The sequence below is a fragment of the Molossus molossus genome, unplaced genomic scaffold, assembly GCF_014108415.1.
Source record: "Molossus molossus isolate mMolMol1 unplaced genomic scaffold, mMolMol1.p scaffold_m16_p_8, whole genome shotgun sequence".
Lineage (NCBI taxonomy): Eukaryota > Metazoa > Chordata > Mammalia > Chiroptera > Molossidae > Molossus > Molossus molossus.
In genome coordinates, this window is record NW_023425402.1 from 45,753,504 (window position 1) to 45,773,366 (window position 19,863).

General features: G+C 34.7%; 1 protein-coding gene across 1 annotated transcript in view; it reads right to left on the reverse strand.

Moving 5' to 3' along the window:
• Positions 1 to 19,863, reverse strand: part of ME1 (malic enzyme 1) — a 199,488-nt gene that overhangs the window by 153,325 nt on the left and 26,300 nt on the right. Inside the window, exon 3 of the mRNA XM_036248483.1 lies at positions 16,377 to 16,526. Coding sequence (XP_036104376.1) covers positions 16,377 to 16,526 — 150 coding nt within the window. The remainder of the gene's footprint in view (positions 1 to 16,376; positions 16,527 to 19,863) is intronic.

The following is a 19,863-nucleotide window of genomic DNA, read 5'->3' on the forward strand; positions in this document are numbered from 1 at the left end:
CAAAATATAGGAGAAGCTCAAGAGTGAAAATAAAGTTAATTCACAAGTCCAATCAAGAAATTATGTATACCACGGCATCTGGGAAAGAAAAAAGGCGTCACATTTCTTCAATTCAGACAGGAATTTATGAAATGGGTCTTTATATAAAGGACATGGACCAATATATTAGACACTGCTACAAGTTTAATAAAAGATATAGAACAGCCTTCTCTATTCGATATTTCTTTATCATATGAACCTTGATAAAAATCAGATTGAAGCCGGTTTGGCTCAGCGGTTAGAGCGTCGGCCTGCAGTCCAGAGAGACCCAGGTTCGGTTCCCGCTAAGGGCACTTATCTCGGTTGCGGTTTGTCCCCGGCCCTGGTTGGGTTGTGTGGGTGGCAGCCACTCGATGTGTCTCTTTCATGTCGATGTCTCTCTGTCTCTCTGTCTCTCTCTCTCTCTCTCTCTCTCTCCTTTTTCCCTCCCACAAAAACCAAACAAACAAACAAACAAAATGTCCTCTGGTGAGGATAAAAAAAGAAAAAAAAAATCAGATTGAATAAAAAAGAAACTTTTTTTTTTGCTATAGTGTTAAAGTATCAAACTGGAAGGTATATTCTCCAATCAGATATTAATATTTGTTGACTGGGGGAAAAGAGTGGGGGGAAGGTTTTATATGAATTCAACATGGCAGTTAGTGGATACTTGAACAACAAAAATATTTCATATAAATGTTTCTTAAACTGACTCAACTAGCTTAATACATAAATTAAGACTCCCAGCAACTTATTCATCTGTTTTCCAACCACAGGGAATTCTTCCCACCATAGTCATTGAGTCATTGGTGGGTTTTGCTGGGTAAGGGGTAAAGAAGTTGTCCTCTGGGATTGTTTTGGTTTTTTTTGAGCATATATCTCATTCCAAATAAAAAATAAAATAAGAAAGCTACACACACACACACACAGAGTTATTGTTAGTGAGTTAGATACTTTAATATGCATAGTGTTCAAATTACTTCATTTTTTTATGTCACCAACAAAATGCATTTCATTAGTATAACTTTTCATATTATTCAGTGAACTTTGTGATCTATTTTGTTACATGAGAAATAATGAGTAACAAAGGAAAAAGAAACCACATTGCCATGTCTAAGACATTAATGTTAGGAAGATAATAAATTAGAAGCTAAATTTGGTATTAAAATAATCTTTGCAAAAATAAATATGCAACATCAGTATCTCATTTATCTTACTGGAAAAATCAGTGAGCTCATCTTATGTGAAAAAAAGAGAACTCTCCAGTTTCAAATAGACTTTTTTTGAGTGAGGGCTTCCTTGAGAAACTTTATATAGTTTCAATTATTTACACAGTTAAATTAAATTTTATATATTTTAAATATAAAATATTTGTATTTCCTTAGAAATAGCAAATATAATATATTGGTCATTAGGCAGAATATCATATAAATTACCTTTGTGTTCTATAAATACTTATAAAAACATGTTTTCAGTAATTTTTATGTCTTGATTTGTTAGTATCTTAGAAAGATCTTTATTAATAATATTTGAAATATATTATCTGTATTTATATACAGTTTTTTTGAAATCTTATAATCCTAAAAAATATAATTTGCATAGATGATTCATGACACCCATCCTTTTCTACCCTTATATTTTACTAAGTACACTTTATAACTCATAACTACATATGTTCCAGTTGTAACTGCTGTAGTCATAGTGTTTGGAGGCCACTCAACTTGGGATGAGGTGCCAGGTATGAAGTGCATGAAAGAGGTACCAATGAGGACAGAGAAGTAGGCAGAGGGGACAGATTACAAAACCCATGAATGCTATGCTAACAAGTTGGATTTTATGACGGGGAAGAGGGGAGTCATTTCATGACTTTAGTCAGAAAAGTGACATAATCAGGCATCACTTTTTGAAAATCCACTCTCTTTTGAAATAAGAAGGGCTTAATTTAAGAGTGGTAGTGAAATTAAGTGAACAAGAAATTTGACAGACAGGAGGTAAAACTGACAAGGCTCATAAAGGCAAGGGAAGAGGGGAAAATCCTGAATATATCCAAGATGCCTGGTTTAGGTGACTCAGTCAATGCTGTTGCACCTTACAATGTTTAGAAACCTGAGGGACCAAAGTGGTAGGTTGGAAATAAGAAAATGGGGCCCCCCATACAAAAAATAAGGTTGGAGAACACTGACATATGAGTAGGTGGAGTGGATCTCTGCACTTGTACAAGTTAAGAAAATACACTGAAGAGGGGAAATGTAGTAGGTTTAGTTCATGAAAATAAAATGTTAAGCCAATACATTCACAGGGGACATGAAGAGGAATATATGAGGTAGGAAGGATAAGGCTGCAGAACTGTTCATGTACTTGCAACACAAGAACGAAATGAGCCAAGAACACTGCTGGTGTTAAACTCTGTGAAGGAGAAGGTTCACCTGAGACGGAACTGTTCAGGCAGTTATAGAACTCCACCCTCACATTAATAATTTAGTTTTAAAAATAAGTGCACATAAATGAAATGAAGAGTCTTCAGCAGCACTGTGAAATATGTCTAGTTGGTTTTTCCTTGAGGAGGAAGAAGGGGTTGGTTCAGGATGGATTTGTGCAGTCGACAAAGGAAAGGCTCATTAGAGTATCGACTTGAGTTATAAATAAAGTGAATTGTACTAAACCTGCAAGCTTGAGAAATTCTTATGTACAGCAGATCTGGTTTCCTGCTGATGTTTTTAGGGTCAGTGTAAACATACCAGGTGTTTATATCCTCGTCACCTCACCTATCACTGCACTGAAAGACTGAAATTATTCCCATGTGACTTGGTTACTGCTATTGGTGACTGTGTTAGCTCACAGTCTTGCTTGACTTCCTTGCTCCATATCCTAAGAGGATCAAGTCTACTAAAAGTGATTAGGGTTTATGGAAGGGGAGACAATATCGCAACAGTCTTCTTACTGGTCTTCCCATTTCCATTGTAGCCACCTCTAATAGTACTGAATCCTATATATACACTATTTTTTTCCTATACATACAGAAGTATTTCTGATAAGGTTTAATTTATAAATTAGGCACAGTATTAGATTAACAACATTAACTAATAATAATATAGAAAAATTATAACACTGTAATAAGTTATGTGAATGCAGTCTCTCTCTCTCCAGCAATTTGTATATTTTTCAGTCCAAACCTATACCTGAATCTGTGTAACAATCCCTTACTGGCAGTAAATGACTTGGTATCACCCGTTTCAAGGGATCCCTTGCTGAAGTCTTCACGTAAGCTCAATGTATTCTGGTGCAACAACTTTGCCCTCAGATGGAACCCGTTTTCTGTCCATGTCTTTCATTCACAAATGTAATGCTTTCTCCATTTTTACTAACCATGTACTGTGTACTGTCACTGTCACTTTTGCTGTTTGATGTATGACAACAAAACCAGTATGAATTTCTTTTTCCTTCTTCACAATTTCACAGATAAATTCTTACTGTAGATTTTAGTAACCTCAGCATACAAACTTTTTTCTTTCCTTATTAAATCAAGAACTTTCACCTTTTCACTAAAGGAAGCACTTTATTACCGCCGTGGCATCCAAATGGCCAGCATCACAACACTTGCACTTTGGGGCCATTATTAAGTAAAATAAGGGTTAGTTAAACACAAGCACTGCCATATTGAGATAGTCAATGTGATAACCGAACTGGCTCACGTGACTAATGGACGGGGAGCACATGCAGCAGAGACGCGGACAAAGCGATGATTCACATCCTGGGCAGAATGGTGTGAGGTTTTATCACACTTCTCAGAATGACACTCAATTTATTTATTTATCTTTTTTTTTTATCCTCATCCGAGGACATAAACAAATGTTTATGACTCCATTTCCATATATCACAACTCAACTACTGCTTCCAAATAAATATGAACTGAAAATGTACATAAAAATAATTTTAGATAAGCTTTTCTACATTTATTCATTTGAAAACTAATATTACACCAAGCCGTTAAGTACAAATTAATAAACATTGTTCTGATAGTTAAAATCCAGAATACTTTTTTCCACAGGAAAGAATCCTAAGGTAACACTGAATTCATCAGACAAATGGCATTTATTTGGCAGATTGTCAATAAAAATTAACTTCTTCCATTAGGAAAATAATATACTTACACATTTTCAGCTTTTAAAATAAATTACCTCATTTCATAGTAAAATGATGTTTTATTTCACAAGGCAGTACTACTCTTGTAAAATATGTAAAATATGATACCCTCCAAATTTTTATAAATGTCATTCATTCAGCCACCAGACTAAGATCAAAATTTATATTGTTAAGTGAAAAATTTCTTTACTTAGAAAGAAATAAAATGAAGAACTTTCATGATTTATTTTAAGTAGATAATTACAGCAAATCCCTGAATAACATTGTTTCATTCAACATCATTTTGTTATAACGTTGATGAGATGCCACAGGAACTTAATTCTTGTTTATATAAATTAGCCTAAGGTAAAACTGATTTCACTGTACGTTATTTTGCTTACAGTTACATAACCTACCAATGACGTTAAAGGAGGACTTCTTGTACATAATTTGTCTATCAACTATTTTATAAATTTTACTGCAGTAAATAGAAAACACTATAAAAGGTATAGTATTGAGCTAGAATCGACAATTTCAATTATTTTAAAGAGTTAAAATTTATCTTGTGTAAAACATCCAACATTTTAAAGGTATATAAAATATTTTCTAGACAATGTTAAATATATATTATTTTATCAAGAAAACTGATAAAAACAAATATTTAAATTTTCAGAAGCACACCTAAAAAAACATGTAGAAAAATTTGGAAAGATAATAAAAGAAAATTCTAACCTTGCCATTTCTCCTTGACTACTGATTTGGGTAGCAGGGCTTATAGGGAAAGGTGAAATACTGCCTCATAGAAAAGTCTTTCTAATAATTTCTCTATTAGCTACACTGCAACTAAGTTAAGAAAAACAAAATGAGAGTTTAAAGCATCTAAAGAAAAATGTCTGAAAAAAATACAAAAAATAAAATTTAGATCAGACTACACTTATCACTTTAAATGAGAATATTATCATTAAACTTTTTACCCATTCAAACTGAAGAAATGGTGGAAACAAAACATTATAGCCAGGATACAGCTGTGTAAACTCACATGTGTTTGTGCATTTGTTTGGGGGATGGAGCAAGAATTCTGATGAGTTGTGTCAGCAAATCACTTTAAATCTGTTTAAAATCATTTTTTATTTAAAAAACATATTATTTTAAGAGTTCTTAAAATTGAAATTAAGTTGTTACCAAAAAAAGTTGCTGAATTAAAAAGCAGGTTTATTTGAGACGATGTGTGTTTACTTTAGGACATGTTCCAAATACCTGTAATTATTCATCTGTAGGCTGCGTTTTTAAAAAGTCACAGCATTTTCTGGTTACAAGTGATATTAGAATTCAACTATTTTACAATCATATTTAATGCAAAAATCACATTTATAACCTGTATAACCAATGATTATCCACACCGCATGAATATTTCCAATGAGGAGAATAAGAAAGTCTATTCCAATTTCAGGTAATTAAATTATAAGAAATCTTCCTTTACATTGAAGTTAAATCCACCCCTGTAATAACTTCCATACAATTCATTTTACATTCGGAGGCTATACCATGCAAGTGTACTCTTTTTTTCACATGAAAATCTTTCAAATAATTGAAGACTTGACTATATGCCTTTCAAGTCTTTTCTTTTTTTTTTTTAAATCCTCACCTGAAGACATTCTTTTTCCATTTATCTTCAGATAGAGTGGGAGGGAAAGATGGAGGGAGGGAGAGAGAGAGAGAGAAACACTGATTCAAGAGGGACACATCAACTGGTTGCCTCCCTCACAACCCCGACCAAGGCCGGGGACAAACTGCAACTGAGGTACATGCCCTTGACCAAACTGAACCCGGGACTCATTGGTCCGAGGGCTGACACTAACTGCTGAGCCAAACCAGCCAGGGCTCAAGTCTTTTCTTATGGGCTAAACATTTCGATTTCTTCCAACTCTTTCTCATATAGAAAGTTTTTAATAACTGTCACTGCTTTGGTTACTCTTCTCAGAATAAATCTGTTTGCAAATGACCCTTCAAAAAAATGGCATCCAAAACTAAACACAGATATGATCTGGGTATATGATGCAAATAGCCACTGCCTCCCTTGTTAAAAAAATTCTTTAGTTTTAGTAATGAAGACTGGAATTTATAATCCTTCTAAACAATGTATGAAAAACACCCAAATTAATACACTATCATAAATAATACCGGAGATAAAACCTGGCAATTTTTCTTAATTCTCCATATGCTATGTGTAAACTAAACTTAAATCAAAATACTTGGGTGTACCACACAGATTGTGACAGTTATTTTTGGATCCTAAACTTGAACTTCCATTTAAGTTTTCTATGCTTAAATTCTCTAGATGACTATAAAGACTTGACGAACTGTTACTTTACACTTTAGGGTCTTTTACAATAAAAGGTAAGTTTCACTGCCTTGCTAAATAAATGTATTTGTCTATGCATATGTTTAGACAATCTTTAGATCTTGATGTGAAGAAGTAATGTTTGAATCATGCCTACATTTTTTCCATTCTCCAAATTTTTCCTAATTAAAGCAATACTAAGGAAAGAAGATAGTTTGGCATTTTAAACTACTTATGCAAACACACTGAATTTCCAGTACTTAAGACTGAGGATACTCTACCTCACTTATTTAATGAAAGTCACATGTGCATTTTCATAAATATCACATTTAGCCTGATCAGAAAATATAGTTAATTTGAATTAACTAGTAATTCAAAAAAATCATCTAAATCTCCATATTAAATGAAAATCAACTTTTTCAAATAAGTACCTCTAAAAAATCAATTGAGAAAAATGTTAAAGGACTTGAACTAGTCCAGACATTCCATTTAATTTGTTTCATATCTTTGAGAAAAGAATTCCACCATGGGTTTTTTCTCATACTTTAAAATAGGGTAGGTAAAAATATTAGGCTAATTTCAAGGAAAATGAAATAAATGAAAAAAGTGTATTTTCAAATAAGTAAATCAAAATCAAAGACTTACTACTGTAGATAAATGGTGAAAAGTTTATTAATATCTAACATTAAAATGATCACTTTTCTAGAATCATTAAAAAATTAGTTGTGCCCTGCTGGTGTGGCTTGCTGGTTAGAGCATCTGCCCAAGCACCAAAGGGTCTCAGGTTCAATTCTTGGTCAAGAGAGCATACCTGGGTTGCAGGTTAGATCCCCTGCTGGACCTGCGGGAGGCAGTCAATTGATGTGTCTCTCACGTCGATGTTTCTTTCTCTTTTTCTTCGCCCCCCCCCCCTTCCTTCCACTCTCTCTTTAAAAAAATCAATAGAAAAAATATCCTCAGGTGCAGACTGACCACAAAAAAAAAACAAAACAAAAAAAAACCCCACAATTATTTGCTCTCTTAAATATCAACTATTTGAATTCCTAAAGATATAAAAAATTACAATACAGTAAAAAATAAGAATTACAAAATAAACAGAGCTATAAGCCAAAAATATTCCCTGGTTCTCAAAAGTTTCCTAAAGATTTCTAACAATTTTAAAGTGGCTGAATTGAAGAAAGCCAAATCCAATCAAGAATGGTACAGCCATTATGGAAAACAATATGGTGTTACCTCAAAAAATTAAAAATTGAACTTCCATTTGACCCAGTGATTCCACTTCTAGGAATATACGCTAAGAAGCCTGAAACACCAATCAGAAAGAATATATGTACCCCCATGTTTGTAGCAGCACTATTCACAATAGCTAAGATCTGGAAACAGCCCAAGTGTCCATCAGTAGACGAATGGATAAAAAAGCTGTGGTACATATACACAATGGAGTACTATGCAGCTATAAGAAAGAAAGATCTCTTATCCTTTGAGACGACATGGAGGGACCTTGAAAGTATTATCCTAAGCGAAACAAGCCAAACAGAGAAAGACAAGCATCATATGATTTCACTTATTTGTGGAATATAATGAACATAACAGTCTGAGGAATGGGGTAGTCCCAGAGATGTGGAAGTGGGGTACAGACTGACAATCCCCAGAAGAGGGGGTGGTAGGGGAGTGATAAACCATAGAACTTATATGCATGTATGCATGAACAATGGACAAGGACAACAAAGCTGGGGACAGGGCAGGGAGGGAGGGGGAGGGGGGAATCAGTGGGGGGAAAAGGAGAAACATCTGTAACAAAAATAAATAAATTAATAATAATAAAAAAAAAATCATACCAAAAAAAAATAATAATAATACTTCCAAAGGGGGTCAAATATATGGCAACAAAGATTTCACTTTGGGCTGTGGGGCACACAATGCAATATACAGATGATGTATCATAGCACTATACACTTGAAACCTATATAGCTTTATTAAACAATGTCATCCCCAATACATTTTATAAAAAAAAATTTTTTTAAAGGATAGTCCTGATTCACCTGGGGAACTCTGGTATCCAGGACTAACTAGAGGTTTAGAACCTCCCACCCCTACCAGAAAATCCAAAAGCTTTGAGAGTAAGATGACCTAGGACAGCAAGAGATGTCCACTAACACATGGGCACTGGATAACTTGGCAGTTTACATCACTATGGTCCAGTAACAACTAGACAACAGTAAACTATTGCAAGTGTCATAGCCTTACTTCAAGGGCTAAATTATTTAATTTTCAGTTATTAAAACTATGTTTCTTTGCCATAAACAACTTAAACTCTTTATAGTCAACTACTGAGTTATTGAAGTACTTAGAGCTTAATAAAAAGAAAAAAAAATAGTCTGTGGAACAAAATAGATCTAAAGACATGGAAGTAGGGAACAGACTGACAAACCTCAGAGGAAAATGAGATGAGGGGGCAGGAAGAGATAAACCAAATAACTTACATGCATATATGCATAACCAAGGGATACAGACAACAATGTGGTGAAGGTGTGTATGATGGGGGGGGTGGTATGGATATATCAATGGGGGGAAAAAAGGAGGGACATCTGTAATACTTTTAATAAAGATATATATAAAAATAGATTATGTTTAAGAAAACCAGGTAGGTTTAAAGCAAGAACATTTATAAAACAAGAACAATATGTAAGTTTCCATTCTACTAACTGTTCATTGGATAATTATAACTATAATCTGCACTATATAATGAGAACATCCCTGGGTTAAAGGAGTATTAACATTGGGTAGGTATTTTGTTTCATTTTTCTAAATTTTTTTTCTTTTATTGATTTTAGAGAGAGAGGAAAGAAGAGGGTGAGAGATAGAAAAATGCCTCTTGCATGTCCCCCACTGGGGATTTGGCCCACAACCTAGGCACGTGTCCTGACCGGGAATGGAATCGGTGACCTCTTGGTGCATGGGTCAATGCTCAACCACTGAGCCACACCGGTTGGGAGGGTAGGTTTCTTTTACATCTGTTTTTTAAGCTTCTTTTCTTACTGCTATTTCACAAACCAAACATTAAGTAAAACTGACACCTTCACCCTATAAGACTACAAAATCTGCTGAACTTTTGGCTCTCTAAGAAACTGTATTGTTTCTGTATGAGTAAACAATCTCCACTTCTAGTCATGGTCTAATTATGGTCATGGTTATGACCACTGCTATATTACCAGGTATACGTTCTCATATGAAACTGAGATATACAATAAAGAAAGCTTAGTCCTCACAATTTAAATAATGAATACCCGACTTCAAGTCCTTTCTGGAATTCCAAAAGAAACACTTAATACAAACAAATAATAAATGTAGAAAAACTATTTTAGTAATTTTTTGGTTCATCTTAATGTTTCCTTTTACACAGGTACTTAAGAATTCCCCAGGAAAAAACAAAAAATTTAAGATATCTTAATGAATGATTCTCTTTGACAATTAGTCTTATTGTAAACCTTCATCAATGTCAAAATCAAAACAGGTACCATTTATGTGGCATATATGTTACTTAGAATACTAAGTGCTTTAAATACATATCTACTAAGTTCCAGATCCATACATTTAAATGCATACTAGACACTCCCTACTTGGAAGTTCCAAAGACATTTAAAACTCAACATGTCCCCAAAAGAACTTAGTATTTCCCTTACAAACATGTTTCATTACTCTAAAACTTGGTAAATGGTACTATCATCCATTTAGTCATCAAGAAACCTAGGAATTATAATACCAGTTGTGATAACAACTACTTGGGAACAGCTACTATATGTCAAGAATTATGCTAGGTATATTATCTACAAAAAATTCTAACCTCCATCCTCCAAAAACCTGCAAAATAAAAGTTATTCTGTGAAATCTTATAGTAAACAATCCTGTTTAATTTTAGTTAATTCAAATTTTCTCCAATTAATTTGAGCACTGAACACTATTTTTCACCATAATATTTGGCAAACAAACCAATAGTACTAGTTGGATCAGACTTTGTAAATGCTTCTTTGTAAAAAACAGTGATCAACAAACTGTTGTATTTAGTTCATCCTTTCTGCCAAAATCACATCAGTGAAATACTGTATAAAAATGATTAATTGAAAGGAGTATAATATGTGTTTAAAAACAACTGTCTAAGTACTACGCAGCTGTAAGAAAGATAGATCTCTTATCCTTTGAGACTACATGGAGGGACCTTGAAAGTATCATCCTAAGTGAAACAAGCCAAACAGAGAAAGACAAGTTTCATATGATCTCACTTATTTATGGAATATAATGAAGATAACAGTCTAAGGAATGGGGTAGTCTCAGAGACGCAGAAGTGGAGTACAGACTGACAATCCCCTCAAGAGGGGGCTGGTGGGGGAGAGATAAACAACAGAACTTATATGCATGTATGCATGAACAGTGGACATGGACAACAAACTGGGGACAGGGCGGGGAGGGAGGGGGAGGGGGGAATCAGTGGGGGGAAAAAGGAGAAACATATGTAACAAAAATTAATTAATAAAAAAAAACAAAAAAAAAAACTGTCTATATTTAATCAAAATTCTACTTCCTCACTGCCTGATTCCTTGGAGTGAGTCCAATTTCTTTCAAAATTATTATTTATGAGAATTTACCTGTTAGAACAATAAACTTAAAACAGTAGGAGAAAAAAAAGAGCATTATCAATACTTTATGATTTTCTATAGGAATATTAAATTACTATCCCTATGAGGTAGCAAACAACATATATTTATTCAGCACCAACCAGGTACTAAACCTAAATAGGATGAAAAATACTTAAGTAATTTATAAAATATGATCTTAGTTACAGTCTATTTGAAACTAAATGAATAGTGAAATGCCCACAACAAAGACCAAGAGTATTTTGACAGAACATTAGAAATATCAAAAGTGGAAACATGATTAATTGCCAAAGGCATGACAAAATGATATGTAGCTGATAAGAACTGATAAGAAAGGGAAATGAGCCCTGGCCGGTTTGGCTCAGCGGTTAGAGCGTTGGCCTGCGGTCCTGAGAGACCCGGGTTCGGTTCCCGCTAAGGGCGCGTACCTCGGTTGCAGTTTGTCCCCGGCCCTGGTCGGTTGTGTGGGTGGCAGCCACTCGATGTGTTCCTTTCACATCGATGTTTCTCTCTCTCTCTCTCTCTCTCTGTTCCTCTCTCTCCCTTCCACTCTACCTGAACAAAAAATGGAAAAATGTCCTTGGGTGAGGATGAAAAAAAAAAAGAAAGGGAGATGATTCCTGGAAGGTGCAATGTAATATATAGCAGGCAGAAGTATTTCCAAAGAAATTATGTCAATCTGCTTTAGCTATCCTTTGCATATACCTGCATCATTAATTTGTACAAAGTATTTCTTTTTAATAAAGGATTCACAGAATACAAGTAATTTAATTGACACACTAATCTTAACATTCTAAAAAAATATTAAAAAATTGTCTCTAGTTTCCAAAAATTACATCTCTATCAACAAATTAGCCACAATTAGACAAGTATATTCCACTACCAAATACTGGATTTGCAAAAATCAAAATGTTATGGGCATATGGGAAAGAGGTAACCCAAGCATACACAACATCATTTTTAAATATGATTATCCATGACAGCTTGAAAAACCCACACAAATTATCTATGCCAAAAAGAAAAGAAATTCCACATAAAAACTATAAATGGATATTCCATCATCATACCTCAGGAAAAAAAATATTGGAAGTAGAGGCATTCATATAAGAATTTATTTGTGAATACCTACCCAGATTGTCATGCCATATTCAAAATGAATAATACCTAGTCATAGAAAAGTATCATATAGTTAAGATATATTAAGAAGTAACAGACCTAGCCACAGAAAAATATCATATAATTAAGATATATTAAAAAGTATAAGATCAAAAGATATACCAGTGTGTAACTGTATTACACTCAGTACTTATAATATTAACCTTAACTTTCATTCTTTATGTTCCTAATTGCTACCACCAAATCCACAAAGTAAATATAATAACAGGTGTATATAATAAATATAATAACAGGTAATCCTCCTGTTCACCTTCTGAATGTCTCAGAATATCTGCTGCTATAGCAGGAAAGGTTAAACAGACATTTATAAATTTTGGCTAAAAAAAATTGTGTATACACTAACTGATATCTGAAAGATCCATCATTATTCAAACACAACCACCATTTCCTTTCCAATTAAATACAATGTCTAAATTTATGCCACACAGTACATTTTTCAACAAGTTCCCTTTTTATAATAATAGGAGAAGCCACAAGAACTGTTCTACTGAACAACTTCAAAATCACTAAAAGTTTAACAAAATATACACATTAAAAATCAACATGACAGAAATGGCCATAAAGAGAACACATAAAGTCCGGCTGGTGTCACTCAGTGGTTGAATGTCAACCCATGCACCAAGAGGTCACCAGTTCGATTCCAGGTCAGGAGACATGCCTGGGTTGTGGGCCTGATCCATACTGGGGGGCATGCAAGAGGCAGCCAATCAATGTTCTCTCTCATCGATGTTTCTATCTCTCTCTCCTTCTCACTTCCTCTCTTTCTAAAATCGATAAAGGAAAAAAAAAAAGAGAGAGAGAGAGAGAGCCCTGGCTGATTTGGCTCAGCAGTTAGAGCGTCGGCCCATGGACCAGAGAGACCTGGGTTCGGTTCCCACTAAGGGCATGTACCTCGGTTGCAGTTTGTCTCCAGCCCCAGTTGGGGTCATGTGGGTGGCAGCCAGTCGATGTGTCTCTCTCATATCGATGTTTCTCTCTCTTCTTCCCTCTCTCCCTCCCGCTCTATCTGAAGATAAATGCAAAAATGTCCTCAGGTGAGGATTAAAAAAAAAAGTTTTAAAGAGAGAGAGATCACGTAGAAATAGTTTTAGAAACTTTTTTTTTTTTTATTGTTTTACTTACATTTCAATACTGTGGAAAATTGAAAGAATACAATGAATATTCCATCTAGATTCAACATCTGTGAGCATTTTGCTACAAATGCCCTCCTACTTTCTGTTATCTCCTCCTCTCTCCCTCTTCTTTCTTTCTTTCTTTCTTTCTTTCTTTCTTTCTTTCTTTCTTTCTTTCTTTCTTTCTTTCTTTCTTTCTTTCTTTCTTTCATCTATCATCTATCCATCCTTCCATCCATCCTATTTATTTCTGGCAAAGCTCCCAGTAACTAAATACATTAATACTTCTAAAGAAAAGCAAATTACACTAAGTTATATAAAGAGTATAAATTCAGTTCAAGTTTTGTCACCAAATGGGTTCAGGTAGATCAGGTTATATCCCAAATGAGATTTCCTTTAATGTTTAGGTTTTCAAACTTTTGGATTTTAAAAATGTGGATGAAGGATGATGGGCAGGAATATTATCCCTATGTTACAAAGGAGAAAGCTGAAGCACAGAAAGATTAAACAATTTGTTTGAACCTAAAACAAGTAGCAAAACTAGTAAGTGAAAACAGGCAATCTACTCCAGAGTACTTAAAAGCACTGCTCTAAGAAGTCTCCAATCCAAGAAGAAATCCTTGACTTTCTTTCTTTTTTTTATCCATAATCTGTACATTTACCCCTAATTCCATTATTACCTTCCTATAATCTGAGGCACCATGATCTCTCACTGGGTTTCCTGGACTAGCCTGCTAACCAGGCTACCTGATTCTTCTACCCACTTAACTAACAATAAAGCCAATATTCTTTAAAATAGCATATAAGAAACGATAGGTTCTGTACCCTCTTATTTATCTTACATTTGTTATTACATCTACTACTGTCCCGCTCTCTCACTCCACTCCAGCCTCACTGGTCTCTATGCCGCTGCTGGTCTCCAGGCATGTTCCTACTTAGGGCCCTGACACTGACTGTTCCTCCTGCCTGGCACATGTTTCCCCTGTGCCTTCATGACTCCCCTCTCCCCCCTCCAATATCATCTTCCAAGGAGGCTTACACCACCACTCTATTTAAAACTGCAACTCCCCCTCCAAAGCAGCTGACACTCGGGATCCCCCTTTCCCTGTTCTACTCTTTCTTCTCCTTAAAACTTACTACCTGCAAATATTCTAGACAATTTACTTCTTTCATATTTTCCTGTCTGTCTTTTATCCATAGATTTAAATATACACCAATGTATCACAAGTCCTTAGAAAATCAGCGAGTATATAAGTGCTTAAAAATAACTGTGCTATTGCCCTGGCCGGTTTGGCTCAGCGGTTAGAGCGTCGGCCTGCGGTCCGGAGAGACCCGGGTTCGATTCCCACTAGGGGCATGTACTTCGGTTGCAGTTTGTCCCCGGCCCTGGTTGGTCGTGCAGGTGGCAACCACTCGATGTGTCCCTTTCACGTCGATGTTTCTCTCTCTCTCTCTCTCTCTCTCTCTCTCTCTCTTCCTCTCTCTCCCTCCCACTCTATCTGTATAAGAAATGGAAAAATGTCCTCGGGTGAGGATTAAAAACAAAACAAAACAAAACAAAAAAAAATAATTGTGCTATTAAAATTTCTATGTCAAATTCAATCCATACACTTTGGGCTAAGCTCGCCTCCATTTCTATAGTTGTTAGCATTTCTCAGTATCTATAGAAAAATTAGAATCTCAATAAATAGTCAAGTTTTATACAATTATGCTTTTACTAAGATTTTTTATGTAGAATTATATTTTATAGACATGGACAGATGTTATGTCACCCAGAGAAGACAATAAAGTAACAGTTTATATAGTGTGATCCCTTCTATAAGCAAAACAGTATGTATTTGTGTATATCAAGGCATTGGTATAATAACATTAGGTATTTTTAAAATATTTTCCATCTGTATATTTGTATTTGCTGATATTTTTCATTAATGAATATGTATTATTTGTATGATTAAAAAATAATACAATACTCATATACCCAAAAAGAATTATTCCTCACAATATATTTACCAGCTAAATTCTAACTCTTGTCCTTCTATGAAAGAAAATATTTATTCACTGTAAAAAGAGCTATCATATAATGCAAAAGATATGTGCTATTAATATAATTTAACAGACCACCTACAAATACTGACCTAATTTTTCTCTTTATACATGGGGTGATGTGGCTAATTCTTTTATTTATATAAAAGGTAATGCGGCATACCATTACATTTATATATCTATGTAAAATCTACATATTCAGTCTAGCTTTCAGATATTACCTCTGAAATATTCCATTCAATGACAATACTTTCAGTTGGCTTTTATATTTGTAGTATAAACTTACAAGCATTTCTTTTTATCTTTAAATTCAGAACTATGACATAGTACAAATATATTCAACGTGAGCATTTGCTATTGCTGATATTAAGTGTTAATATTTATTTACTTCAATTGTTTCTTGCTTCAAATTATTTAAAGTAATATACTGAATAAAGTAAAACTATTGATTTAGAACCATTATATTCACCTTTAAAGGTGACTACTATTTCACTAAAGGAAAATCAACAAAAGAGCTAATTTAATGCCAACTCTGAATTTAGAAAATAATAGTCTCCTACTTTCAGAAAAATCTGCTTTAACTTGTAAAATGTATACATAATAGTGGTAATTAACATCTCATAGAGAAGCTTAATTATGAGCAATTATTTTCTTTCCAAATAAAAAACAAGTTCATTTATTGTCTGTTAAAAGAAACCTAAATTGGTTTAGAAATACTTTCCCCTTCACTTAAATCTAGGAAGAAAATACTATATTTTTAATGTTATATACACTCATATTTAACGTTCTTTTAAATGAAGTTTGATCTAGATTTAGATTTTCCAAACTTCAATTCCATTCAATAATTTACTGCAAACTTTTTACAAAATAAAAACAAAAAACAAGTTGTATTTAAAATAAAAGTTTACATACCTTGGCTTCCGAAAAATTAAACTATATTGCTGGCAAGCCAGACCCACAGTGGGGGTATAAACAATAGGCATGAATTTATCAATGTCAGACATTAGCACTCTATAAAAGAGCTTTTCATTTCTATCTTGAAGATCCATTAAGAGAAGATACCTGTGGAAATTAGACAAAATAAGGTCTATATTCTAACAAAGTCATAAAATAGCTACTTAGAAATCTAATTAAACATTTTTCAACAAAGTATGAAGTATTTTTTAGGTCACATAGAAAACATCTGATCAAAAAAGACTTCAAAAATATTCTTAAATACATCCAAGAATGAAGAACCATAAACCTGAGCTAGTGTCATTGAAACATTAAAATAATTACTAAAATTGCACAGTTTTATTTAATATTTAAAATGACTTTATCCCTATTTTAAAATGAAAGATAGATGAAAATACCATTCTAAAAATAGCATTAACTTAACTAAGTAAATTTAAATATGTCATCCTTTAACTTCCAGTGCTGAATAAACCAGGGGAAATAACAAATGAAAAATGAATAAGGAATGTAGCACCAACCCTAAAAATTACTAAGGTAGCAAGCAAATTTAAGGGACTTTTCTTATTATTTGTATCAAATGGCCTTTTTCTGTCTAGAGGCATTTTTGACCCAGTCTTATCTTTCTAAGCATCAACCTTATCGTGTTACCTATAACATTTAATGATTCATTGAATAAAACTCAAACTGCTTGGTACAACTTAAAAGAATATTTCAAAATTGTACTTAATAATCTTACCAGACTTTTTAAATTTATTTCCATTCCCTGAAATAGTTGAAAATGAAGAGCATTTGGTGTCAGACATACAGGATACTAATGCTAGACAAATAGATGGGTCATAGTAACCCAAAAAATTAACATTTAGGTAGAAGATGATGGCTTTTAGACATGCCAAAATTGATTCAGCGATGTGTAAGTCATCATTACTAAATCAATAATCAATTCCCAGATCTCATCTTATTTTACTTATCAAAACATTTGATGCAAGTGGCACTTCCTGGAGGTCAATAAACTCTCTTCCAGGACATCATATTTTCTTGGTTTTCCTTCTATCTCACTGGTTCTCCGTTTCTTTGCAATTTCTTTTCTATTTCGTTTTGCTGTTTTCCCTTCTTCTCTGAAAGCTCTCTAACACTCATCTCTAATATATTAATAAATTATGTTGGCTTTACCTTCATCATATATCCCAAATCTAAACATCTTCATTGCTACCACTCTGGATCGTTATTACAACATTGGATTATTGCAATAATCTAAATATTCTTCCAGCCTACACTTTATTCTCAACATTGCAGCCAGTTTTCTTGAAATATAGCTCAGATCATCTTGTGGGGGTTTTTTTATTGTTTTTTTTTACCTTCACCTGAGGACATTTTTACATTTTTGTTCAAATAGAGTGTGAGGGGGAGAGAGAGAGAGAAACATCGACATGAAAGGGACACATCGTGTGGCTGCCTCCCGCACAACCCCAACCGGGGCCGGGGACAAACTGCAGCCAAGGTACGTGCCCTTAGCGGGAACCGAACCGGGGTCTCTCTGGACCATGGGCCAACTCTCTAACTGCTGAGCCAAACCGCCCAGGGCAACTCAGATCATTTTGATTTCCTGTTCAAAACCTTGAATGGGTTCCCTTTTTACTCAGAATAATAGCAAAAGTCCGTTAGTGGTGTTCAAATACATAATGTGTCTTCTATTACCTTGCTAACTTTCTCCTCCCACTTACCATTCTTCCCCTCATTCATTCTATTCCAGACACAGGTATCCCTGCTGATCCTTGAACATACCAGCGAGAGAACATGACTGTTCCTCAGATCTCTTCATGGCTAACTGCCTCACTGCCTTTAATTGCTTGTCCTAAGTTCCTTTCTCAATGAAGTCTATCCTAATCACCCAATTTAACAAGGCAAACTGACCATACCAATTCCTAGAATACAGTCCTCTTACCCAATTCTACCTTTACTTTTTTTCATTAGCACTTGTCACTTTCTAGCATATTAAATAATTTTGTATACTTTAATAATTATAAAAAAATAATTTACCTAAGTTCAGTGAGTGCAGAGATCATTGTCTATAATCCCAATATCTAAAAGAGCATCTGACACTAAGTTGATGCTCAATGTCTATATGAAGAAAGGTCCATGGTAAAAATATTAAAGTCACCTGCCTTTAGGAGGTAGCTGATTAAATGAACCAGGAAAAGAATATAAAGTAAAAACATAAGACGTTGAAGAAAGAACTTAAAGAACAGTGAAAGGGACTGAGAAGAAGTTTAAGAAGCAGCAAAAATACACAACTGGACAGTCAGCCTCTTTACCCAGCTGCCCTTGTCATCATGAAAAAAATGGCCATGGCAGGAATGGAGGTTATCATGGGCTCAGCAATATGGACTTCCAGTCACTAAGGCTGACCTGTCTTCAGATACTGCTGAGTGTCCAATCTGCCAGAGACCAACATTGCATGCCTGATAGGGTCCCATTCCACGGGGTGATCAGCAAGCCACCTGGTAGCAGGTTGATTACAGTGGACTGCGTCTATCATGGAAGGGGCAGCATTGTTCTTACTGGAATTGACACTCTGGATACAGATTTGCCTTTCCTACGTACAATGCTTCAGCTAAAACTACCATCTGTGGACTTACAGAATGTCTTATCCACCATTATAGTATTCTACAAGGCATTGCTTCTGATCAAAGGACTCACTTTAGAGCAAATGAAGTATGGCAATGGGCCCATATTCATGAAATTCACTGGTCTTACCATGTTTCCCCCACCATACTGAAGCAACTGGCTTGATAGAATGGTAGAATGGCCTTCTGAAGACTCCTTTACAGTTCCAGCTAGGTGGAAATACCTTGCAAAGCTAGGGCAAGGTTCTCTAGGAAGCTATGTATGATCTGAATCAGTGTCCAGTATGATGCTATTTCCCCCATAGCCTGGATCCATAGGTCCAAGAACCAAGGTTTAAAAATGAAAGTGGCACCACTCAATATTATTTCTAGTGACCCACTAGCAAAATTTCTGCTTCCTGTCCCCATGACTTTTTGCTCTGCTGGCCAATAAATCTAAGTCCCAAATGGAGGATATTTCCACTAGGAGACAATTATTCCATTGAACTGGACATTAACACTGTCACTGGCCACTTTGGACACCACATGCCTCTGAATCAACAGTAGAAAAGGAAGTTACTAAGTTGGCTAGGGTGGCTGATTCTGCCTACCAAGGGGAATTTGGACTGCTCTTCCATTATTATTAGTAGTATTCTCTTTAACAAAAAGGAATTCCGCCAGCAGTCTGCCTTTAGATTTGAACTGCAAATCTTTTCTTATTTTCCAGCCTGCCAGTCTACCTGCAGATTTAGGGCTTAAACACACACACACACACACACACACACACACACACACACACACAGTTTCTCTGAAGACCCCTGGAAAACTCTGACCAATACTTA